Raw genomic sequence first — 27,403 nt, 5'->3', positions numbered from 1 at the left:
GTTTATACCTTTCATTATCAACACTGATAATAAGATTCAATATTTCTTGAAATTCAGCTTCCAGTCACAAAAGGCATAAAACGATTGCTTTCACTGTTTTTCTGATCAAATAAATGTAGCCTTGGTGGGTATAAGAGACTTATTTCAAAAACATTACAAATCTTATCAACCCTAAACTTTTGAAGAATATTGTAGGTACACATAAAATACATAAAAAGAAAAAAATATAATGTAAAGAATGAACATTACAGGCATAGAGAGATCTATGCAATGCATGTTTAATGACAAGCTAAGACCAGAGAACCAGCTTAGGCTGGTTTAGGAAGCTTTTTTTTCAGCAGGGATAGTTACAACACCAAAGCTATTACCTGAATACCGGATTACATTTTGTTAATAAAAAAGAACACTTATTAATAAAGATGTAGCATGATGAAAACTGAGGTAATTAACCTTTCTGAATGAAGGTGAATGTACTGGCCAGTGTACCCCGGGAGAACACAGACAGTTTAAATTGTAAAATGTGCACTGACTCCTGATGAACAATAAAGAAAGATAGTCTTTTGAAAGAGAGGAAGACAACCCAAAGTTGAAAGTCTTTGTGTTTGTATGTTTGCACATTGGCTTGTTGTGTCTCGGTGAGGAAATTCTAAAAACGGCCTCTTGGAGTTACAATAGTCTTCCTTCCTGTGCATCTGGTTTTGGACAGCCTGATTACAGCTGCCGCACAAAGCGTAAGGAAAACCTCTCAGACTCAAACAATCACAAATGACACAATCCACAGTAAATGGTCAATCAGCAACTTTCAACAGACCATGGGTTTGCTTGAAAAACATTTCATTCAATGGATGTTCCGCACTCAAAACAAGTCAAGCTCTAATTTCTGACACATTATGTCAATCACCATGAAAAAAAAGTATATAGTATATATAAAGTGACATTATACATGTTAACACAATAAATGTATACATTTTTTTCCATACAATGGAAGTCGATGGTAATCAAAACTGTCTAGTTCACAACATTCATCAAAATATCTTCTTTGTTCCACAGGAAAAAGTCAAGTTTTGAAGAACATGAGGGAGAGTAAACGTTAAACAACTACAATTTTATTTTTTGTGAACTATCACTTCTGTTTATGCATAGCATAGACTATAAACAGATCTTACATTAGACCTATTTCCACCTCTATTCATCTAAAATCCATATACAGTAAATAGTTTAGATTCCTGTAGTCATGCTCTGAAGGTCAGACTAAACTAAGCATCATACACTTGAAGTACATGCTTCCTTGTAATGCTATTATATAAGCTACAGAGGATGTGCATACATCTCCCCCACTGCCCGAGACTGAAGGCCAGACACAGCTTGACTGGATTATTGGCATTTCTCTCCATGCTGGTGGGCTCAGTTTCCTCACAGAGTGCAGTCAAGCCCAGGGGGAATTCACTACAACAAATCAAGGCTTCTTGGCTGCATATAAATGCTTCTTTCATGTCCACCCTTTTTCTGGACACTAAAAAAAATAAGACCACATTTTCACATAAATGCCATCTGGTCTGAGGCAGCACAAATGTGCCAGTAATGGTCTATGATCTGGCAAAACACATCAACAACTTTTTCTATCCAACCTGAAGATACATTCATCTCCAGACAATGAGTAACATCTGTGTGGCTGGCCACACCATCATTCCAGATCCTACCGAAACGGGTATGAATAATTCAAACATATGTGAAATTATTCAAACCCTCTCCAAAGCAAAGTGAACCACCAGCACAGCGTATGACAGACCTAGATACTCTGAGAGCAGCACTAGTCAAGATTTGGATCAGAACTAAATAAGGTCATAAAAGACAAATTTGCTCATGCAGGTTGCACAACACAAAAAAAAAACATTTGCCCTTTTACTGGTATGAAACAAAGATATCAAAAAGCACAAACTCCACTGTTGTGAGGGAAAATTTCTATATTTCATATTGCTATCTAGGCCTAGGATACAGCAATACAAAATAGTTATGTGTTCGTGGTGATATCATGTGTTCCCGGGGAATCGAACCCCCAACATTGCGCTTAATAACGCAGTGCTCTACCAATTGAGCTACAGCCTAATCGTGAAACTGCCAAAATACACATGATTTACTGAGCAGAATATCAGATGAGAACATATGTGCTGGGTGGAGTCTGCTTGGCCGGACTGACTGTCTCTTGGCAGACACATATAAGTGTAAAGTAGAGTGTATAGAGGTGCTAAAAAGTGATTTATTTTCAGTTGTGAGGCTTCTTATGGGTTTTTAATGTTACACACCAAAGGCATAACATTCTCATTATCACGTGGATGGTCTGTTGACATTAAAGCCGCCCCTGCTCCCCCTTCTATAACTTCCCTCTCCTTCCCTTTGGGAACCGAGGCAACCGCAGCTAATACCTATACCATGACGTAATGCCAGATTGGAATTTTTGGGCTTTTGTGAGTTTCGTAGCAGGCTTCTAAATGTCTACATCATTCACAGCACGTTTTTCAATTAAATGAAAAAAAAAAGACAGCTTTCCGTCCCATCTGCAAGTTTCCCTGCCTCAAAACTCTGCTGTCATTAAGATATGCATTTTATCTTCAAATGATTTATATTCAAAGCCAGAGATTTAATCTCACATGAAAAGGACTTTCAAGCTGTGATTAAGGCCTAAAAAACTTCTAAACAAAGTCCAAGTCTAAAGCACACAAAATTTGGAGATCAAAACCTTGCACTTTTTTTATTTATTACAGAAGAACTCTAAAGAAAGGAAACAGCAAACAAGAGAGAATGAGAGTGAGCCTGACCTACACAGATGCTGACCACAGACTCATCAAATTAAGCCGTTCTAAGCGAACGTGTGTGTGAAGCTAAAAGCCATTGAGCTGACCTCAAACAGAGACGCTAATGGCTCCACTTTAACTTACATCATCCCGCCGTCCTACCTCTCCAAACTCACACCCAGGGACCAAGACACCCCCTATGGCTAAACATCTCCTAGACTGCAAGCACAAGCCTTGCAATTTACTCACAGAACACATGATGGAATGAGGTAAACATTGCACTTGTTAATAGTCAACATGCATTTTTATATATATATATTTTTTTGTGCATGTGATGCGAGTGAATGCTTTCTTTACTCATTTATTACTAAAGACAAATGCCATCACTACATATTCTCTCCTCAGCCATGTGTCTCAACTATTTCAACAGATGTGGATCCACATCTTGCGGCCACACCCTGAGAGGGGACATTGTCTCCGCTCTCTTCGTCACGTCATACTGCTGAGTCCAGAGTTACGGGTTTCTGGGTGTGCATGTTTGTTAAACATCTGTGTATTTGGCGATAGCTGGTCATAGTTTGTATGTGCGCATGCATGAATGCTGCAGACAGAATTGAATACCCCATATATCCATCCATGCTGACTAAGCAATCCTGCCCCAGCCACGTGCATCAGACTATTTAACTGCACCAGTCAGTACACTGCAACCATCTTCACCACTGCTGTCAGCCTCCAAGTGCATGCATGCCAAGAAAAAGAGATGTGATTGTGTGGCACACGGCCCCAAACACTAGTGGATTTGTTACAAAGGTTCAAATACAGATACTAGAAACATTTTAGCAATTTTGTTGCGTTTTTGTCATTTTTTTTTGTATATACTGCTTTGGCAACCAGCTGAAAAACATTTTTAAATGGTTTTATTTCAAGTAACAAAATATTAATTTTGAATTTAAGTTTCAGTTTTAGTTAAATAACCCTAATTATTGGCACACATCTTACAAGAAAATATTTCAGTTTTTCTATTTCAAATTTCCATCGAATTGCGTTTGCATCAAATAGAGCTTTATGTGAACATTAACTTTATATTCAATATACAATGTGTATTAGAAAAGTTTATATTCATAAAACTGCATTCAACCAAAGAAGCAAATTAACCTCACAATCTCAGTAGAGTGAAAATGCATAAAATGTCAAAATACCTCAAGTCTGAAAGCCATATTTGTTTATATAAGGGCTCCACATGCAACACGCACGACTACCCATTTAAATAAAACATTTCTGGGTCTAGTCTTCTTTTCTGTACCCGCCTCCACACGCTACCTATGAGGCCTTTTCCCCTTTACTCAAACAATGATGGCTTTATACTCGAGGCCCGAAGTGCCACCGTGGGAATGTGCTGAGGGGGAGTACGTTTTTATTCTGCTATTGGCACCCTGACCAGAGGCTGGGCGACGCAAAGGTTCAAACTGCTACACACAAATAGGCTACTCAAGTCAGTAGGTGTGGACAAATTGTCAGTTTAAGGACATTATAGAGTTTCAACAGCCAAATGGTCCAAAAAAACATTTGGCAGCAAGTTCAATGCTCCTATACAAATTTCTAGCCATGGTGCAATTAGCACGTCTGTGTCAGATCTGCAACAGTGTTGCCAGATTGGACTAAAGATTTCCAGCCCAATTACAGTTTAAAACCCGCCCATTTAAAAAAATACCAGCCCAAAATACATACTGTTATTAAAACTGTTTTAGAATAAAAAAAAACATTTCTTATTAAACAACCAGGCTAACAAATCGCACATTGGAGAGCACGAGGCTTGCCCCAAGTATATCCAGTGCATCTTTTTTATGTTATATATAAATGATAATTTTAATATCAAGGTCTACATCGGAAACCTCAGAAGGGGACATCATTTTTTATTGTTCTTGTGCTACCATTGTCAGAACTACAGTTCTTTTCTAATAAGCCAATTCTCAAATAATTTCATTACTTTTCTTTTTGTATTAGTAGGCAACTTACAAATTTGTGCTTAATTACCAACTAATTATTTTTTTATATTATCATTAGTAAAATTATTATTATTATTTAACTAATAGACCACTGGGCAAATCAACATGAATTCTCGTTTTTTCCTTCTTTTAATTTTAAATAAAATAATGACTGAATGATACACTGAATCGTCATCAGCTATTATGTTTCAGAAATGATCAAACATCAGAATTGTACATCAAAATAAAACTGTAGGCTAATAGCATAAACACGTTTACCTTTTAATATGAACTTAATGTAGATAATCCCCGCAGAACTGATGAAAACGTCTTTATTATAGAGCAATTCTAGAACTATTTAAAGATAGGACCAACTTTGTACAGTCAAAACCAGTTTGATTAATAGATCGTTGAGTCAAATCTCTCCAGCAACTGCCTGGGAGGTTTGAATGTTGCCGAGGTAAACCCATTTCTGACCAGGCCAGTGCGCACATCCATGATGCTGGAGAGTAAAGGTAGTCCCGTGTGATTGCTAGTGTCATCTTTTAAAAGCGAGACGAGGGAAAATGCCCGCTCAACATGGGCATTGGAAACAGGCAGAACAAGAAGTCTTATAACGAATTAGCCTAGAACCCGCCAATCAAGCTTGAAGTCTGATTGGACAGGATTCCCCTGAACCTTATTGGCTAACCTGAACCATACCTAATTTTAACATCATCCTTCATTTGCTATATAATCTATTTTATAGTTAGTTTTCATTAAAAAAAAATAAAGAATACTGTTTATAGTCAAAAATAAATACCCGCCTGTTGTATCAAAAACCAGCCCAAATTTTAAAGACCCGCCCAATGCATTTTTTTCCGGTCAGACGTGACCAAAAGGAGCCCAATTGGGCGGGAACCCGCCCAATCTGGCAACACTGATCTGCAACATCCTGATCTATTTAACGTATACAGTCCCACTCATTTCAGCGAATCGATTCTTTCGGAGAGTTCTTTTCAAAAATTTCGATTCAAAAATGATTCAGTGCTACGACGTAACTGCGACATCACATGGAATCTCGCATCTCTGCGTGGAATATTATATGTTCTAAATTAAAAATATTTTATAAAGGGACATTGCTGTTTATTTGAAAAATAATCCATTTAACACCCCCCCCCCCCCCCCCAATTAAATCTCTTTTCTGATCAGTTTTGTAGCACGTTTTAATAAGATGCTAGAACTTTCGAATGTGTAGCCTATCAATAAAACTGTCACACAATCAAGTCAACATGTCTAGTATACGCCTCTTATTTATAACTTTGCGGCTATTCGGCTACTGAAGTAACTTTTTGACCCATCAGCTCGATCTGCTCTTGATTCATAGAGAATCGGTTCTCAGTTCAATGAGTCAGCAAATTGACTCGGGATGAGCTCTGACCTACACTGCGATTTGTAAATGAATCAGGGTTTGTGAATCGGTTCAACCAATTTTTAAAGATCCGATTCAAAAGAAGGATTCAGATTGGTTCGAAAAAACGGTTCGAAATGTCGTAAAGACGTTACGCATTTCTCTCTGAATTTCACCTTGATGCTGTCTAATGATGTCTACTGCACAAACAACCTCTAGGAAAACATGCTTATGATGCCTATAACACAGATGTTCTTGCTGTGTCAGAGATGCGCCCCTTCTGAATCACATTACATCACATCAGCAGTCACACTGGTGTCCTTCCTAAAGGACAGACAGCAGCATGTGCTTATTCACCTTCCAATGCGCAGAACTGTCAGAAACTCGCTCAACGTTAAAACAAGCAAAACACACATCCACGCTACAGTAGGAAATGCTGTTTGGATCCCAAAGCCACGCTGTTAACAGTCGTATTAGGCTACTACATTTCTCTGCAATGCGGTTATTCCGTATCAAAACGAGCACTAAACCTTTTAAACATGTGGCATGAAAATACATTTAAGCTCTGTGGTGTGTTTGGATCGGTGGTTGAGAAACCCTACCTCGTTCCAGCTTCACCTGGGATGATGAAGATGATGGAGCGTGCAGACTTTTGCTGCATTGACTCAAAGCTCCCAGGAGCGAGACCACGTGACCAAACTGCACCGTTACAAGTCTACGCTGCGCTTTTAAAGTCAGATGCAGATTTTCCCCCACTCTGCCATAAAGAGCCTTACAGGGATAAAATCTCTTACAGGATAAGATTTATAATATTATTGAGATGAAATATAATATTCACATCCAGTACAGACTCCCTGCAGCATAGGCTAAAATAAATTTGCTTTCCAGGAATACATGTTAAATTACTGTAAAACTGCTAGTTGTGCTTCCCAGAACTTTGTCGTAAAATAATATGACGCCAATATGTCATTAAATCATATAACGTCCTATTTTAACGATCATTCGCTACAAAAAAAAAACATACTGTTAATTTACATATTGTCTTTTAAAATATATGTTAACGTGGGACAGTTGCAGTAGGCCTACTTTTAGATTATTTCCCCATTAAAATTGTTAATTAAAATTGAGTGTATCTAGTCTATGCCACAAAATAAAAATAACCCATCGCAGAGAGACACAAACGTATGATTAAAGGCTGTGTGTGGATCTGTTTCAGAGGGGTTTGTGAATAATTAGGCTACACTTACAGTAATGATATCGTGGGCTCTGACTCTGTGGGCGTTGATAACGGGTTAATAAACTGCTCAAACAATCTTAAATGGGATTTCACTTACCTGTTATCATGTCGTCAATCACCAACTCTTTCTCCGTCATCATTGAAATCTTCAAGTTTCCTTATTCCTGTTTTAAGATCCAACTTAATGTCTAACTTTTTGCGCGGCTCATTAGATTCTTTACAGAAAAGCTGTCTACTTCTTCAGTGTAGCTAACCCCCGGTCCTGTTTCTTCACTACGGTCTTATTACTCCCACCAGCCTTCCAGCCCAAAACTCTTTAAGACTAACTCTTCGGAGCGCATTTAAAAGAAACTATCTCGAGTTTGACCTAAAGCTAAGTTTTCTCAGGCTGTCTAACACCCAGAGAAAGGAAGTGTACCGATCCAGACTTTAGGTCTGTTAGCTCGCCATCCAGCCCCGCCCTTCAGCTCGACTCCATGTGCAAGACTAATGAATACAGCAAAAGAGTAAACAAAGGCCTCTGAGAACTAATGTGACACGTGTTTAATTCGGTATAGCCATTCTTATCTATATGTATACACTGAGGATAAAATACAATATAATACATGACTTGTGTTAAAAATAGTATAATATTTGTTCACATAGCCTATTCTTAGAAGAAGAAAAAAAACAAGTATGCTACAAAACTGTCACTGGGGCAATGACCTTTCAAAACATACTAATATGTAGGCCTATACTGTCTTTAGGTAGGGGTAAATAAGGTAGAAAGGTACCTTTTGACATATAGGGTACTGCCCCAGTTATAACTGTTTTAGACAGATCTATCTATCTGTCTGTCTGTCTGTCGGTCTGTCTGTCTGTCTGTCTGTCTGTCTGTCTGTCTGTCTGTCTGTCTATCTATCTATCTAGAATTAGGCTTGTAGGTGGAAAACTGTTCTAATATCAGATCATATTCCATGGTAATTGCACATACTGCATGCCACTTCACAGTATTGCATGAAAAATGATATTGTGCATGCATTGTCTTATGTAGTCATTTATAGATTAAAAGGGTCACATATAAGTTTTAGAGTCACTGGAATGGTGCTTGTGTGATCTGCATGAGAAGGAATTGTATTATTTTTAATTAACATATGGGTGTGATCTCAGCCAGGGTGGGATTTACATGACAAAGGCACTGGAATATACATGATATCATACAGAATACCACAGAACATATGCATCTCTGCTGCAGACACGTTCACAGAAGAATCTTTTAGTGAAACATGGACAAATATCTCACTTTATACATATGAAGAGTTTACTTTTTGTTACTGACAGAGAGAAAAAGTAAATTTAGATATGAATTTACATATTAGTTTACATTAGGCATAAGCATTTATGCATACAATCAATGATGGCTGTTTTTCTAAATTAATTAGTAAACTAAACTTCAGCAGACTATGGCAGTTAAAAGGAGGAAGCCAATAGCCAGTGTTGGTCATGTCCTCTGGTATTACAGGTTATAAAAAGACTCTATGCCCCATCTAGTGGTCAGTCTGAGTTTGACCCACAGGACCCCTAACCTGCCAATCAAACCCAAAACAAACATTGCATTAACATAATACTAATCTCAAATATTTAAAATTGTTCAAAGTGTCCTATATATCTTTGTTCATATTCATGTGCATAAAAACCTTGTAATGGAAAATGTAGAGAAACTAAAAAAACAATATGTTTTTTCATGGCTATGTGAAAAAGAAGATATTTTTATTCAATATTTTTCTGGATTGCACAAAAATGCAGGGCATATTTCTCCTTGTTAGATTCCAGTGAGCTTGTTTTGAAATTTTACCAAGCTTCCTGTACACTGCTTTAATAATGAAAAAAATTGGAGTGATTTTGCATCAATAATAGATTTCGATTTTAAAAATGAAATTGCTGCCCCTTTTAAGCCAAATATTAGCCGGAACACAAAAAGTAACTGAATGAGTCATGTCAAACTGGATTGGAAGCATTCATTAAAAAAAAAAAAATATATCAAAATTATTTTAAATTAATTTAACAACACCATTTTCAATATGTTTGGTAAAAAATTGCGTCTAGTTTTGTGCAGGAAACATATTTTGCACATGTAGGCTATTATAACTTTGAACAGCTGTCAAAGCATGTTTGTGCTTTACTCCCTATTATGAAGGCAGTTATAAGTTTTCATGTTTGCAAAACATCATGTGTAAAGAGTGATGTATAACTTGCAATCTGTTTTTTTTTTTTTTTTTACATCGGGTACAAGACTAATCCAGGCCAAGTAGAGTTACTCTTGTCTTTACTAACTGTATGATTTTGAATAGTCTTTAATAGGGACTATGAAAAGTCACCCACCAGCATATTTATGCTGAATCTATATAACTTGATGATAGCTTGTAATAAGTGGGATCTGATTGGTCCACATTAATGTTGATGCAGGTCCCTCCCTGTGTGACATTCTAATTATAAATATTGTTTGTATTTTGGTTACATATGAAAGGCAGTCATTCACAGAAGTTAATGACCTCCTTTCATAAATGTACCCAAAATATAAGCATAATCCACATTGACTTTCACCAAACCAGAAGTCTGACATATCCATATCCTGGACAAGTAAACCTATCTGAAATTATCATGGTTAATACAAACAAGAACCAGACGATTTTGCAGGATATTATGGAAGCTGTAGGACTGTTTGTATGAGCAGTTAATTGAACTGGCTAACATGGCTTGTTATCATCAAAGACCATCAAAGGGCCAATTTAAAGGCTATGTGATTGTGCATTGATAAACTAATGTTACTACAAAAGTGAACAGACACTCATTTATGATTTAAAATCATACAGTAAGTAAAGACTGACGAGTGACTTAGATTACTTGGCCTGGATAAGTCTTGTACCTGATATATGGGTCAAAAACGTTAAGATGTCCGCATCAAAAGAAATGTACAAAAGTGATTATTTTTTTTTTGTCCATAGAAAGCACATTAAATGTAAGTAAAATGTCTACTTTTAAGGATTCAAATAAGTTTTGGGAGAATAGAATGTCAAAATTTGGTTGAAATAATGTTACATTGTCATTCAGTGTAACACAATATTTATGCAAAGATTCAAACAACTTCCTTATTCTGACGTGTACATATTAAAATATCTAAAAGAATAATGGAGCATACTAAATTTCATTGTGTTTTAAATTAGTAAAAAAATCTTACTGACAAATGGGCAAAACCAAAGATAGTGGCAAATGATATAAATGTAAAATTACAACTCACAACTTGACGTTTGGGACAACATGCCCTCAAGTCCACAAGGGGGAAGTGTTCATACGGGATGTCAAAACCGTCGAACAAAACTTTGGACATTTTCCGTTCATCACTTCCACTCTGATTTACACTTTTCACAATTTCAAATGCACAAGAACTATAATTAAGGTAAATTAAAGAACCGTTAAGAGTGTGGATATTAAGGATATTTAAGCCTATTGATTAACAGCAATGGAGTGTTACCATAGGCTAAATAGCACTGTTATGTCTGTGCAGGTAAGTTTATTAATAATATTTAAAGGTAACGAACTACACTTGAATTATTGCGCTTTAAGAACAGTTGTAATCTTCATGGACTGGCTGAACATCGCTCTCTCAACAGAGTTCTCGCAATCGATTGGCTGGCATTGCTGCGCCCCTGTCGTGCGCAAAGAGATGTTTAATCAATATTCTTACTGCAAACACAACTGTTATTCACTGTTTAAGTTTGCTTCGACCAATGCCATTGGCATCACACCACATAAACCCTTGAACACACACAATATGTCGGAGCTTCTTTGGTCCAATCAATGATTTCCGCAGCGTTACGCAAAATGCGTGGCCAGTAACTAGCACCACGCTCAATTTGCAGTTTGAAGTCCGGTTATTTACTTGTGGATGGTGTGAAAAATACATTTTTACTTTACATTACTAGGAACAATAGGAGACGTTGGCTCTGTGGATTAGAATCTGTGCATAAGAGTTAAAATACAACGCGAATGGCTAAAGTAATAGACTGAGAAGTTTAAGTGCAATAATATAGTACTAATGGAGTAATCATTCCTCGTTTATTAATTTCATAAAGATTTCACTATTAGGCCGAACCTTAAATTGTCAGCCATTAACAGCTTAATGTTATTTGCTTGACACCTGCTTGATGTGGGAGACCCTGTAGAGTTCTAAGCTTAATTTGCAGAATAGCCTACATTTTTTAGTGATTTTAAGAAAGAAACAAAAGACGACAAATTGTTGAATTTGTAGGCCAGTTCATACTTACTTTGTTGTCGTGAAGACGGTTTATATAGCCTACATCTTTATTAGGCTAAACTATACACTTCCCAGTTAACTCTTAGTTAATAAAAACACAACGCAATAGAGATGCTTTGAAGGATTCTGTATTTCTGCGTATAGCCTAGCCTACATCTTTCAGCGCTTCTTTTTGTCCTCAGCCTTCATTGTGCACACGGCAGGGTTAAATAACACTTGTCTTATTTTCCCAGGAAGAAAATGCATACACATACGGGTACATGCGAAGGTCAAGGGTATGATCTTACTTATGAATTTGGCAGATGGCAGCAGGCAAAGACAGAATCGAATAATTCAACAAAACTGTCTCTCTCTCTCTTGGCCCAGGTATCAGAGCAATGCGCGCGACCTGTCCGTGAACCCTCTTTAGTGGGCTTACGAGAGTGACTTAAACGAGATCGTTTCATTAAGGCAAGAACTCAGTATTAACCTGAAGAGTAAGTTATTTAAAATAAAGTCTGTAATCACTTTTTATACATACCAACAAAATAAGTTATTTTTCGTCTGTTTGAAACCGTATTCATTTATCACCCAATGTTTGATCACTGCATGAACGGCATTCTAGGCTGCACAATATTTAACCAACCTAAAATACTATACATTTTTAATAGTAGCTAGTTAGTAATATGGGAGTTTTAAACAATTTATATAGTCACATGTGATGTTTCGGAACAGAGAATATGTTATTAAGATTTGCATATTAATTCATACTGTAGTCTACTTGTAAAATATTTATAACTTATCTATTGCGTGCATACAAATAAAATAAAATAAAAATCACAATGTTCTTCAAATAAAATTATTTTAGTACGAGCTGTAATAAATATAGGCAACTCTTTTATTTTTACTCAGGAACTTTTTTACGTTTGAATAAAACACTGAGTTATAGACAAATAGATTTTTTTTTGACGTTTAGAATCGCATGCTAAGCGCGTAAAATCAAAAAAGTTATCAGTAAAACATAGGTTTGCGTAGGTCTGCATTACCAAATCAAACAAGTGCAATTCTGAAGTTATAAACAAAATCTTTAGTGAATGGCAAGGAATTGCGCATTGAGTCCTCCTGGTCGTATAAATTCAGGATGAAACAAACTGGGGAAAAAAAGCTATTGATGTTCATTCAGATGACACCTGGCAAAGTTTGAAAACATGACCGGGCAAGTGCGCGGCTCTGAAAGCATTAATCAGGGCATCAGGCGATGCATCTGGCTTAAGGATGGGACAAGACGCGCTAATTAGGTAGAAATGGCCCTTTTACCCCGTGACCCAGCGGGACCCTTGGCAAGCTGTTTAACATTAGTTAAGCAATTAAAACGTTTGAATGCAAATCTAGCTTTTGACGAAAGCTCTGGTCGTGGCATAAAGTGCATTATTTTCTGTGTTTGTTATGATCCACATGATGCATGCCTTGCATGAGGTCACAATGTATTATGACGGCACGACAAAAACGCAATTAGCCTTAGCCTAAGGAATAACAAAGCAACAAGTGTCTAAGCTCAAAATGGTTGGCCTGTATCTGACATGAATAAATATTCATAAAACATTCAATTTTCTTGCTAGAACATATAACGGATGTGATAACATTGCTTGAGGCTCCAAGAAGTCCTGCGAGGAAGAACAAAACAGACAACAAATCTATCTGGGAGTGTCTGTCATACTGGCAGTCACATGTCTTGACAATGTGGATGTATCCAGCCTTAACACTCTTGAAAACCTGGACTCCTTCACAGGGCCCAACGGTCGCCCCAAGACAGGCACAGGTCTGTTTAAACAGGGTGTTTTAGACACAGTTAAGCAGGGTATAACGATTCTCTTCAGTTGGTTACTAATGCCTCTTTGTGCTTTTAATGACACTCTTATGCAGTAAGTAGAGCTGGAAATATGGGGTTGGTTTGTCTATCACACAGGTTACTGTACGTTCGGGTTGTCCTAAAGGAAGTGTCTATGGATGTATCCTCTCCGAAATGTAAGTCAATAAACATTCTTAATAAAATAAAAGTAGTTGAATAAATATTGATTTACATAGCCTATGTATAGTCTTATGTTTTGCCTTATAGTCAAATTGTTAATTAGAAATTTTAGCCTATATAGAACATAACGCTTCATAGTACGCTGTAAATCTAATAAATTACTGCAACGTCAATTAAATAAATGTTTTCTTTTTCTGTAGTGTTTGGTAATTAACCAAAAATTTGTGACTCGTAGTCAACAGCCTATGTTTGTTCTCTTAGACGGGATTGTATATGAAAAGAATATACATATTTTGTAAACAGAAAGACTGTGTAGATTGAATTTGAGAGTACGCAGACGCGGCCGGCTGGTGGCGACAGTAACATACAGGCATGATCACTTGAACTCGAGAGGTGACCGCAAAGTCCAATGGATATATAGGCTATATGCTCAGATATCTGATTAAATGGATTTTAGATCAAGAAATGTATTTGAACACGATGTTCCAAGGACCACATCATTTTTTTTTGTTAAACTTAATGATGAGTGAAGTTTACCTAGGCCTATGTCACGTAATACAGAGCAATTGTTTCCCCCCTTGTTCATCATCAGATGTGAGACGCATTCCCGTGTGCACTGCATTAGAGAACGCAACTTAACCACGTCACTGGACTGAATCCTAACTGATTTCTGTGTGAATGTTTACTGTTTTTCCCTTTGCAATCCTCTGTAGCCTAGCGATACGCTGAAAATCTAAATGCAATATCCTGTTCTTCTAAAATCATACTGCTTTTGTTCCATGCGGAAATGCGATGGTGGCTCGGTTCATGTTTAAGCAAGCATATTTCGTTGTGTCAGATAATGTTTGTGTCTCTGCCCCATCTGCACGACCCAACCAAGCGCAGCAAAAAGCCAATGAAACGTGCTCTAGTCCGTGACGTCAGTGACGCTGGTGCCCTCTCGATGACTTCCTGTCCTGGAGCGACTGACCTCCGCGTGAACCTAAATTTAGTCGCGAGCAGAAGCGCGTGCCATACAGTCACACAGGCGTTTTGAAAAGGAAGAAACGGAATGTTTATACTCCAGATTGTTCAATGCAAATAATATCCTACTCTAAGTGTAGTTTAACAGTAAGATTATGTTAAGATGTAGTTATTTTCCGCCCACAATCTCTTTTAATAACCAAACATAAGAATACTAGAGCCTAATGCATTTAGGCTACAGGGAAAAAATCAAAACCATAAACTAGTCGTTTCCTCTGGCTTACTAAGCTAACAGCAACAAAAGGTAATTTGCAGAACATAAAATAATGTATTTGGAAACGAATACTAGTTTATAAACTTGGGAGAAAATTCCCTAACGTAAAATGAACAAATGAATGAATGAATGAATGAATAACTAAATAAATAGCTACAAATAATGTAAATTAATTCTCACGTTTGCTCGTAACATATAGGCTAAGCTATCATATGCTAAAAAAAATGCCACTGTCACTGCTGCCACTGCCACTCTTGTTTAATCAGTTATTCGACTCACCCTGGATTGAATTACTGTATATTTAAAATGGTATAGAGAAAGTATATGGCAGAACACGGTTTATTAATACGGCAATGAGCACAGAAAAAAATTAACTGCTAACTAAAACAGTAAACAACGGGGACAAAAAAGATCTGATAGCCTGTGTGTGCTGGGAAATTAATTTTTAAATAAAACACTCTTTGAACTCTTAAATCAAAACATTCCAAATATATTCCAAACATTCTATATGCGCTTAGCCTAATTAGAGTAATCATTAGCAATGCACGGAAAATGTTTAAATCATTTTAAAGAGCCCAAGCACCCACAGCTAAATGTCATTTTAGAAACTATAAATATATAAATTTGGAAAAAAGTGTATGAAATTAGAATTAAATTATACATTTAAAAAATAAAATAGTAGGCCTATTTTTAATACTAAAAGGCTATTGGAGTTTGCTAAACTGCGCAAATATAAAGAGAATTAGCTAAACGCTTTAGTTCCATGAACATCACAGAGTAATCTTTGAAAATGAGCTAAAACAAATGTTTATTTCCATTTTGGCTTACTCTTATACTGTGAACAAAATCTGTAATTTACAAAAATGTTCCAAAACATTTAAATAATCTGAACTATTTTAAAAATACCTTAACTTCAGTTTCATCAGTTTTTTTTTAAATTTAAGGGATTGAAAATCAACAAACACATTAACTTGCAATTAATACTAATTTTAACAGACTATAAGGCAGATTGTTGACACATATTGACTTTTATATAAAATGAAAGCCTCGGTTAATATTACAGTGGTCATTGGCGCCCTTCCGGCCTATTCTTTCTATCCAGACAGGCAAACAAATAATACCCTTGAATGCCAACAACTCTTGCACTTGGGCACTTAGCATGATAATTAATGTGGAATCATGCAATAGATTAGATATGTTAAATAATTTTATATTTAGGCCTAATGCATTATTATAGCAGTCTTGGTGGGTTACGCAGCAGCAACCGCGGAGATCCACACTTTATAGCATTTCTACAAATAATAATAGCCTAAATAACAGACTACATTATTAGGCCTATTATTATTATCGACAAATAATATTAATATTAAAATTAAGTTATTATTATTAGTTTTTTTCTATTTTTAAACTAGGCTGATTGACCAAATTTATTTTCTTCATTAAGTGGATGAATATAATTTTGTTTACTCAGAACGAAAATGATATGACCGCAGCGATATTTCTCGGATTATTTAGCCTATTGCATTCTTCGTTTAATTTTTATTTATTTATTTAACATGTATGATACAACCATTCAGGTGTTTCGTGAACTTCCGTCTACTTTACAGAGACGTAACATAACTGTTGTATAGCTAGGCCTAGCTGCACTTCTGACAACATTTTTAACTTAAAAAAAGGAGGTTTTCTCGAACACTGAAAATCCTTGCATTGCCATTATCAGATATCACATGGGCAGCGAGTGTAAGATTAACGTCAGAAAGTATTAAATCCACTGGTCCATAAAGCTCTTAACTAACAACCTGAAACCGAGAACCAAATCATAAGGTAGCCAAATATTTTGATCAACATGTTAAAATATGTTGGATCATGTTTTTTTTATGAAATATATATGTAAATTCACTTCACATGCTTTTATAGCTAAAACTATTTCAGTCTATATTAATTGTAAATGTTATTGTGCTATTTCTTTACTCAATTTTCAGTACATTTGCGAGTGTGTGTAAAGTTATTTTTTTCTTCTTAAATAGGCTAAATCTGACAATACGTAATCAGAATTATTATTAAATTATTTAAGGCTTGTCAAAGGAACAAGAGGTCCCGAAATATTCCGCGTTTTACGTCAAGATGAATGAAGAGTCCTGTTAGATTTATGAAGGCCACAACAGCGTTAAAACAGATATTGAACTTGTTCCAATTAAATGCGCTGCGAAAGAGAAACGCAGACTCAATTCTCGCGGTGTTTCGTCTGAAGTTGCCGAGCAACCGCAGATCATCAACAAAGCCTGCGAGGACGCTCACAAGACAGCGGAGGACTGTAAACAAATGTGGAAGCTCTACCATAAACCAAACAAACATGTCATATAAAGCATTCTTGAGCCATAGCAAAGTATCAAAAGAGGACCAGGAGTTTTACGACTTGAAGAACAAAGCCGCAGAGTATTACAGGTCCAACGGGGTCCCGCAGAAGATAGAAAACGTCCTGAACGAGATGTTTTGGCAGAAGCCGGATGATATCTATGGTTATCTGGTAACAAACATACCCTTTTTATATATTAAAGCTATAAACACTTTATATTATAATTATAATTACACCTGCTGTAACATTATAAATAATAATTCTTCCATCGCTTCTTGCTCGGTTTAACGTTAACGTTACATGTTATTTCACCAGAATGAAGCCAGTAGCCTATTGATATATGTTAGGTCAGATCCCCATAATTACAGACAAACGTAATGAATTGAAATCAATAACTTCCTGCTGCTCTTTTTCAGGCAAACTATTTTTCCAGGCTCTCCGATACTCCTGTGATTAGCAAAATCATTGGAAGAGAGGTGTTTGACGGAAGAGGACTGACAGCAATTCAGACCCAAGTCTACTGCATCATCAGAAATGAGGAAAAGGTATATTCTGAAATCATCCACGTTTCCTACATTTCAGAACAGCTATTAATTTTTCCCATTTAGGTGTACTGTAAGTAGGCCTAAAATAATGAAATTAACGTTGATTTTTGTAGGCAGCAAGGTGGATATCAGATTTAAGTGTCTCTGTTTTGATGGTTATGAGCAACTGGAAGCTGGTCGCCCTGTAACCTTTCACCTTGTGCCATTTGCACCATGCTGGACAGTTTGCAGGAGAAATTTGTAGTGACATGGTGAATTTAGGTCACAGGATGTCCACATACACATACACATTCAAACACAGACAACACAGAACAATTAGAGTAGGATCGTGTGTGTGTTTGTAGTGTGACGCACGTGACTCATGAGCATCAGATCACTCTCTGACTCTCATTCTCCATCTGTTTTGCCTTCTCTCTATCACTCTGTTTATGTTTGCTAAGTAAGCATAATGCCTGCTGGGATGGTGGCCATATTGCAGTTGAGTGCTGCTGTTTTAGTTTGGCACATTTAGAGATTATGACAGTAATACATTGGGACAGGGAACAGACCGACTGTAGGCGTGAGATGGGGGAGCTGAGATTTCATATTAGTGTATGGGCAGTGATGGAACCTAATGTCACACTTTTCAGAGAAACCTTCTGATATTAGATCCTTGTTAGTCCAACATAAACACATTCATCTTTGCAGATAATATTTGCTGCTCTCCTTATGGTGCAATAAATGCATTTTTTTCAATGTGATATCCACACATTTTGACATTGAAACACAAAGATCAAGTGTTGAACTCCAGCACACAGCCTCACCAGGGCCAACAGTTCATGTACAGATTGTTATATTCAGACCTTGGTCTTTTCAGTCTTGAATTTTGAAATGGCTTATATTCCCGACCATGAGCCTCTTGATTCATTCATTTTAGATGAAACAACTGTATATAATTTTTAAAAAGCTTAAGATTAAATTTCATGCAGTGTGTGTGTGTGCAAATATGTGTTTTTATTATATTCCATTGCAATATTTGGCCCCTGGAAATTATTTTACTTCTTTTTTATTTTTCTAACAATAAAAAAAGTTTAAAAATGAAAATTATATATTTTGCCTTGGTAACTACCTGAAATTTTAAGGTTTAAGTTAAATGACTAAAATTACTAAATTATCTAAAACTGAATAAAAATTATATAACATAAAAAAGCTAATTCAAAATATTAATGAATTCTATAACAGTATAAAAATATTAAAATAATAAGTGCATATTTTATTTCAAATAGTTTAGTCAGCGGATTTAATTGAATTAAATCTGAACAATAATTGAACAAGCCTACAAAAATAATTGAATAAATATATCAGATTTTCCAAATACAATACAGAAGAATTCATTATGATGGCAGATTTTTAATGGCTTTTTGTGTAAATCACAGGTGGTGTGCAGTGCAATGATGAGTGGCCCTAGTGATGGTCTGGAGGAGGATGGTGTGGCAGAGTCAGGGGAAGAATTTACTAACAGCAACCAGCAACGTCTGTCTATCACAGCGGCTCTAAAGTGGATCAGAGAGCATCTCAGTCCAATGCTGCAAGGCTTCAACCCCACTGATCAAACCAGTGTAGACAAACTACTCAGGTGATCACAAAAAACACAAGCCTCACTCAAAGAACATGAAGGTTGCTATGATAACCATGCTTTGAAACACACAGGCATGACTGAGGTTGTGTCTTTTCCCTGAAGTGATTTCTTCATGGCACGTTACCTGGAGCACAAGGACAGTCTTAACATAGATAAGGAGGATGAGCTGAGGATTGAATCAGTATCTGAAGCTCCGCCCCAGGCCACTCCCATACCTGCACCTACCAAAGACAAGAAAGGAAGTGATAAAGGTAAAGGAGCTTAAAATTTAATTTTTTTTTAAAGGGTATTTAGCTGCTACATCATCTGATGTTACATATTATTTGAGGTCACACAACAAATACATCAGAATAGTAGAGGGATCAGCGTCAGGTTAAGTGAGGATGCCACAGGAGGACAACAACTCATCTTAGTGCAGCAAGTAAAAAAAAAAAAAACCTGTGGGATTCAAAAACAGGATTCCAGCCAATCTCCTGTCATCTCACTGATCTGAGAGCTGTTGTTAAAGCAGTCTGAAGGACTCCACGCTTCTCTGTTTCATAGAAAGCCTACTGGGAGCTGCTCTCAGATACATTAGCAGCTTGTACTGAAACACATGTGTATGATTCTTTGTGACGGTGACTCTGTTTTCACCTTTTCATTGAATGCAGCCTTTCTTGAAATCTTAGAGAAATCAAAGGTGTACAGATTTAAAGGTGCCCTAGGTAACCTTTTCTACTTTTAAAAACCTTTTACCCCTACAGAATTGAATAGTACTTTGGAAAAATCAGTTTCAAATGATGACCTTCAGTCATATCAGTGGCCTAGAAAAAGCTGTTTTATATTACATGGAGTGGGTCTTCTCTTGTGGTGGCCTGCAATGTTGACATTGCACGCTCAGATAAATACTTCTCACTTAATCTCTGTAACCCCACCATTATTAGACATTTTTGCTAGAGAAATAATCAGGAACGAAAAACTTTGATTCTTTAGCTTTCCTTTAAGATTCAGGTGATATAAGATAATACAGTACACTTTAAACTGCAGATCCTTCAATGACCTCTCCATGCCCTGCACTTCTTTCTACCATCACTGTTTTTGTATTCAGGTAAAAAAGGAAACAGCACAGAGAAGCTCCTCCCTCCTGCAGAAACCCCTTTGCCTCAGCTGCCAGGGGCTACGGCGGTGGGTGTGGTTTCTTTGGCTGTGGCAAAAACTGCTGCCATACTTTTAGGAGAACCCTTATATCGACATATCACATCAGTCAGAGTCCCGCAGGTACACTACTGTTCATAAATTAGTGTATGGTAAGATTTTATGCTCACTTTTATGCTCACAAAGGCTGCATTTACAGGTGCATCTTAATAAATTAGAATGTCATGGAAAATTCATTTATTTCAGTAATTCAACTCAAATTGTGAAACTTGTGTATTAAATAAATTCAATGCACACAGACTAAAGTAGTTTAAGTCTTTGATTTTTTTCATTTTGATGATTTTGGTTCACATTTAACTCAACAAATCTCAACAAATTAGAATACTTCATAAGACCAATTAAAAAAAAAAAAATTTTTAGTGAATTGTTGGCCTTCTGGAAAGTATGTTCATTTACTGTACATGTACTAAATACTTGGTAGGGGCTCTTTTTACTTTAATTACTGCCTCAATTCAGCGTGGCATGGAGGTGATCAGTTTGTGGCACTGCTAAGGTGGTATGGAAGCCCCGGTTTCTTTGACAGTGGCCTTCAGCTCATCTGCATTTTTTGGTCTCTTGTTTCTCATTTTCCTCTTGACAATAGCCCATAGATTCTCTATTCTGGTGAGTTTGCTGGCCAGTCAGGGACACCAACACCATGGTCATTTAACCAACTTTTGGTGCTTTTGCCAGCATTGGAAATCCAGCCAAATCCTGCTGGAAAATTAAATCAGCATCTTCAAAAAGCTGGTCAGCAGAAGGAAGCATGAAGTGCTCCAAAATTTCTTGGTAAAAGGGTGCAGTGCATTTGGTTTTCAAAAAACACAATGGACCAACACCAGCAGATGACATGGCAACCCAAATCATCACAGACTGTGGAAACTTCACAAAGGACTTCAAGCAGCTTGGGCTATGATCTTCTGTGAACAGCCAGCTTCTTTGGCAATGAATGTTTGTGACTTACTCTCTTTTTGAAGGGTGTCAATGATTGTCTTCTGGACAACTGTCAGATCAGCAGTCTTCCCCATGATTGTGTAGCCTAGTGAACTAAACTGAGAGCCCATTTTGAAGGCTCAGGAAACCTTTGCAGGTGTTTTGAGTTGATTAGCACGTCACCCATATTCTAATTTGTTGAGATGCACCTATATTTAATCAAATATAGAGGTAAACCAGTACTGTTGTGACATATTATTACAATTTAAAATAACTGTTTTCTATTTTAAAATGTAATTTGTTCATGTGACAGCAAAGCCAAATTATTCTAGTCTTGATCGTTCAGTTTCATTCTGATATGCTTATTTAGTGCTTATGAAACGTTTATTGTTATTATCATCATCAATGTTGAAATTTGTGCTGCTTAAACATGCATTCATTTGTTCTGCAGTTTTTCCAGGATTCTTTGATTTACAGAAAAATTCAAATGAACAATACTTATTTGAAATATATTTTGTTGTAACATTCTAAATGTCTACTGTCACTTTTGATAAATTGAATGTGCCCTTGTTAAAAAAGTTATTAAAGAAAATTAACCATCCAAGATGAAGGTTATTTTGTTTTTTCATTGGAAGGGATTTGAAAAAATGTATCATTACATTATTTGCTCACCAACGTATCCTCTACAGTGAATGGGTGCCATCAGAATGAGAGTCCAAACAGCTGATAAAAACATCACAATAATCCAGAAGTCTCCAGTCCATAAATTAATGAACACACATCTTTGTACTAAAAGAGTGAACTACATGTGGATTACTGGGATGTTTTTATCTCATTCTGATGGCACCCATTGACTGCAGAGGATCCATAAGTGAACACGTGATGCAATGCTAAACTTCTCAAAGATCTGTTCCAATGAAGAAACAAACTTTTAAAGTGTATGTAAATACACAGATATACATCATGCCTGCTAATCATCAAATTAACTTACATACTTGAAGAACTGCATTACAGGAGATGACTTATAATCTGAACACTATACCGATGAAAAAATATTGTATCCTCTATCTCATTTGCTGTGAACCGCTTTAGGCTCTGAGTGAGATGCACCTGCCTGTGCCCATGATTACAATTCTGAGCTGTGGAAAGAACTCTGTGGGTAAACTCAACCTGCTGGAGGAGGTCATCCTCATGCCCAGCTCATCACAAAGAGTCAGAGAAGTATAAACACACTTAAACACAAACAAACACTCTTTTAGTAAAGTAGGCTGTGTTCAGCACAGAAGTGTTAATGCTTTGCTGACTGCTCTCACTCCAGTGTCCATGCCGCTTATCTTTAGTGTGTGTGTGTGTGTGTGTGTGTGTGTGTTGGCCTTGCAGGTCATTGGCATGGGCTTTGAGCTGCAGTGTGAAATGAAGAGAGTTTTGAATGGATCTGCGTATAAAGCTGGGGTAAGGATGCTCTCCTAGGGTTTGACTCTTTGACAAAGAGACATAACGTTCTATGCTCCAGCTCACACAAAAGCATAAAGCAGCACACAAATTACGTGTGGATTTTTGTGATGCTTTGATGGGGTAATTATCCGCACATCACCATCTGAATGAAATAAACAGGCCTCAATCACGTGCAGGGCTTATGAATGGCGATTGAACCACTTAACAGCATGTCACACAATAAATATATATTTATGTTTAGATGGGAGGCTATTACTGGTGCACTGTGCATTGTGGGCACCTCAGAGCACTAATGTTATAGCCTCGGTAAAGACCTTTATAACATAGGGTAGGGGTGCCCAATTTGGTTTAGTTCTAACCTACTCTGGTTTTCATCTGAGCTTGTTTAGATGAGTTTGATTTACAGATGGAACTGAATTCTGCCTTATCAATAGGATATCATCTCCCAGTGAAGACACAAACATACAATTGTCTGGTATAACCTCTTGGGATCCAGCAATTGATGTCATTTGCTTTTCATCAACTTCTCTAAAACCATAAATACATTGGATATACCCTGTAGAAGAGGAGATCCTGAACTTTTCAGAGATAGGGGTTATGGCCATGTTTACTGCCCCTCTTTGGTTTTTTAAAATGTCTGACATTAAAAAAAAGTATATGTATGGTTTCTGCTGTTACACAGTGATATGCAAATTAATTTTGGCTATATTTAAAAGAGTAAAAGCTACATTTCCATTCAGGAATCTGCTGTTTGTAAAATTTGAATACTTTATATTAAAATAAAAGTTTGCATATTTTTTCAGTACAGATGCATTAATCAAAATATCAAAATTATGTTAAAAAATATTTATATTTCAAATGAATACTGTTCTTTTGAACTCTCTATACATCAAATAATCCTGAAGATAATGTATCAGTTTTCACAAAAATATTAAACTGTTCCGAACATTGTTCATATTAATTACAATTAAAATTAATAAAAAAATAATCTTTTCGAAATAATTCACTTCTAAATAAAATAAACAGGCCTCAATACAGGTATAGCTCTGACCTATTTTCATTACATTAAAATTGATAGTAATTATAATTCACATCAAAATATATATTTTGAGTTTAAGGCTCTAAACATGTAAACTGTCTCATCCATCACAATCCTGTGAAATATGCTTTAGTGCCTATACATGGTTTATGTTTTTCACAAAGTACATTAGTGAATAATGATAAATGTGTGTAAATCAATGACTGAAAATTATAAAAGGAAACAGCATATATAACAAATTATAACATTCGCCACAATGGTGCACGTTTCTTTAGCACCAAATCAGCTCTCTAAAATATCATTTGACACTGAAGACTGGAATAATGGCTAAAGATTGCTAAAAATTCTGCTCTTCCATCACAGGAATAAATTGCATATTTAAATAAATTAAAAACAGTAATTTCAAATTATAGTAATATTGCGTTTTTACTGTATTTTTAAATAAGCATAAGAGACTACTTTCAAAAAAAGAAGCTATTTTAAAAAATAGCCCCCAATCGTACAAGCTCCAATTTTTTGAATGGTAAAGAAATACATAAACAATTAATATTCAAATAAAAATGTAGGTAATGGTAGCAAGCTAGTATACGGTGTAAATCTTTTCAGAACCATTTACGTTTTGCCATATGTTGCCAGTATATTAGTGTATAATATATGATATTCCTCTATCACTCACCTGTTCTTTCTGTTTCTCAGCCTATATGCTTAACAGAAGATGGGGCATTACAGGTGGGGTTTGAACGTCCCGAACAGGCTCTTGATTTGATCACAGAGGCATGTGCTAACCTGGCATTGCCTCTGGGTTCAGACCTGCGCTTGGCTATAAACTGTGCAGCACACAGCCTGATGGACTATGTGAGTGATGGGAAGACAAAACAGGGACATTATTATTCTCACATTCACCCAAAACAAGTACTGCAAATGTTTAAAATTAAAGTTTAAATAATCTACTGTGACCATTTTAAATGTTTCTCTTGCGGTCTTCTAGTCAAGGGGGAAATATGAGGTGATGTCTGGCTGTCACAAATCCCATGATGAATTGGTGGACATATACGAGGGTCTGATTAATAAATATCCTGCCATCACATTCCTCATTGATCCTTTCAGGAAAGAGGTGAAATTAAAGCATGTATTTAATCCCTATTTATTGTTATAAAGTGTCATGCAGCTCATCTGGTTGAACTGACAGCGTGTCTCTGAGTTTAGGATGTAGATCAGTGGGACAGACTGGCTTCAGTGATTGGTCAGTCATGCTGCCTGATTGCAGATGCTGCTTCCAATCTCTGTCCTCGCTGGAGTGAAGTGAAACCCCTCCCACCTGGAGTCACCAGAGTCATTATTAGGCACCACAGTGATATGACCATCTCTGACCTTATACGAAGCATAGCAGAGCAGAAAGGTAGGCTCCTAACATGAGCAAACAGGATGAAAGAGTACTTTACTCAAATCTAGGAGCTCAATGTGTGTTCTGGCATAGTCTTTTTGACAGTAATTTGCAGAAGCATAACTTCCAAGTCTAAATACAATGTATGTATGTATAATGTATGTATGCAAGAATGTAACTCTTCCCTTTGTAAACTGAGATGCAGAGACAATGCTGGCTGCAGGCAGTGGTGATGCATCAATTGTTGACCTGGTGAGTTGACCACAATTCATTCTTTTTCTTCTTTTTTTTGGGGGGGGGGGGGGGGGGGGTTATTTTATCAGTGGCATGTAGTCTCCGATCAAGTCTTTTAATAGAAATACAAAAATAAATAGTGAAATCAGATTATTTAGTTGAATATGTGCCAGTGAAAATGCCAAACAACTGATGCAGCCCATGAAATTACATTTTATCATACTGTAAATTATATGGGTTGCTGAACACAATCCAAATATATGATTGAGTCCAAAGAACTGAGCAATAATTTTTCTAATTTTGTAGAAACTTTTTCTTTACAAATTATATTATTAATAGGAAAATTTGAAAAGGTGCAAAAAAAAAAAAACATTAACACGTCATAAGTCACGTTAAGTGACCTATAATGGAGAATCTTAAATATTTCTTCTTTTAATTTGTTTGACATTTTTTAAAATCCAAACACGTTTCAGGTTTAATTCTATTTTGAGTGGCAGTTTATTTCTTGTGGACCTCACCGTATGTGTTTTAAAGGCTGTAGGGTCAGGCGTGTCCTTTCTCAAACTGGGTGGGTTGAGAGGAGGAGAGCGAATGGACAAATACAATCGTCTGTTGGCGATAGAAGAGGAACTGGAGCAGGAGGGGATCCTGGGTATGGTTCTCTCACATAATGACTAGTACTTTTAGTAGCATAATAAGAAAACAATGTATAGTACTTTTGTGTTTTTCAGGTGCTAGAGAAAAAAAACAGCCTCTGTCAGATCTTTCTGAAACACTTAACTCCGGAAGCGGCTGTGACTCTGTGACCATCTCTACTTGATGTGACTTCATCTCCTGTCTGTCTGCCTGACATTATCACAGTAGGGATGTCTGACCTGACTCCATGACACCAAAATGCATATTAATTACAGTTTACATCAAAATATATTTTTAGTGCAAGACTGTAAACATGTTAACTGACTCATGCACCATATTTCTATGTGATATGCTTTGGTGCTTATAGAGGGTAATATACATTAAAAACATTAAATAAAAATAAACTTGTTTTTATATAATCCCCACCCACAATTTTTAATGCATTTTAATATTTTTCACATAAGTCACAGTGAACATTTCCAAATAGTTTTGCCCACTATATAATTATTTTGTGTGATTGTCCCCAAAATTAAGTTCATTGTGTGTGTGTGTGAAGACTTCCTTCCTGAAGACTTTTCTTTCCATGTGCTCCAAATTTACCTGTAAGAGAAAAATTTACATTATTTACAATATAAATACATTTACTATACTATATATATTGAGAGTGCAAAAAAATCTAAATATTGAGAAAATCATCTTTTAAATTGTCCAAATGACGCTCTTAGCAATACATAACAATTAAGTATTGATATTCACAGCAGGTAATTTACAAAATTACTAACATGATCTTTACTTAATATCATAATTATTTTTAGCATAAAAGAAAAATCTATCATTTTGACCCATACAATGTATTGTTGGCTATTGCTACAAATATACCCATGCTACTTATGATGAGTTTTGTGGTTCAGGGTCACATATATGAATTCTATTTTTATATATATATAATTCTCTTAAAAAAAAAAACCATTATATATACCCTGTGAAATATTAAACTTTAAGATTTAAATACATAATTTATGATTTTAATAACATTTACTATATAAACTATATATTTACTATTATTGTTGTAAATTCTAAAATGCCT

General features: G+C 36.2%; 3 protein-coding genes across 8 annotated transcripts in view; 1 reads left to right on the top strand and 2 right to left on the bottom strand.

Moving 5' to 3' along the window:
- The window catches only part of hspa12a (heat shock protein 12A), a 33,239-nt gene extending 25,372 nt beyond the window's left edge, over window positions 1–7,867 (bottom strand). Inside the window, exon 1 of one of the 3 annotated variants that reach the window (XM_052580959.1) lies at window positions 7,502–7,867. In XM_052580959.1, coding sequence (XP_052436919.1) covers window positions 7,502–7,544 — 43 coding nt within the window. In that variant the 5' untranslated portion in view covers window positions 7,545–7,867. Of the gene's footprint in view, window positions 1–6,769; window positions 6,862–7,501 lie in introns of those variants that run through there. The other 2 variants (XM_052580961.1, XM_052580960.1) reach the window with 2 other exon arrangements.
- Window positions 7,868–13,642: 5,775 nt separating this feature from the next.
- eno4 (enolase 4) lies at window positions 13,643–26,555 on the top strand. Of its 3 annotated transcripts, none has more exons than XM_052580487.1 (13): window positions 13,643–13,702; window positions 17,716–17,844; window positions 19,260–19,459; window positions 19,565–19,713; window positions 20,550–20,719; window positions 22,661–22,789; window positions 22,949–23,020; window positions 24,759–24,917; window positions 25,051–25,176; window positions 25,269–25,461; window positions 25,646–25,698; window positions 26,215–26,332; window positions 26,412–26,555. In XM_052580487.1, the coding sequence occupies exons 1-13, from the start codon at window positions 13,685–13,687 to the stop codon at window positions 26,498–26,500; spliced, it is 1,605 nt and encodes a 534-aa protein (XP_052436447.1). In that variant the 5' UTR covers window positions 13,643–13,684; the 3' UTR covers window positions 26,501–26,555. The 3 variants fall into 3 exon arrangements, with proteins under 3 accessions (XP_052436447.1, XP_052436445.1, XP_052436446.1); XM_052580485.1 differs by lacking the exon at window positions 13,643–13,702 and adding an exon at window positions 13,790–17,470; XM_052580486.1 differs by lacking the exon at window positions 13,643–13,702 and adding an exon at window positions 13,791–17,470 and having other exon boundaries at window positions 25,652–25,698.
- shtn1 (shootin 1) overlaps window positions 26,097–27,403 on the bottom strand; it is a 28,616-nt gene continuing 27,309 nt past the window's right edge. Inside the window, exon 17 of one of the 2 annotated variants that reach the window (XM_052580488.1) lies at window positions 26,097–26,916. The gene's annotated coding sequence lies outside the window, so the exon portion shown is untranslated. The remainder of the gene's footprint in view (window positions 26,917–27,403) is intronic. The other variant, XM_052580490.1, reaches the window with a different exon arrangement.

This window comes from Carassius gibelio, chromosome B17 (genome assembly GCF_023724105.1).
Source record: "Carassius gibelio isolate Cgi1373 ecotype wild population from Czech Republic chromosome B17, carGib1.2-hapl.c, whole genome shotgun sequence".
Taxonomy (NCBI): domain Eukaryota; kingdom Metazoa; phylum Chordata; class Actinopteri; order Cypriniformes; family Cyprinidae; genus Carassius; species Carassius gibelio.
This window is presented reverse-complemented; position numbering and strand designations above follow the sequence as displayed.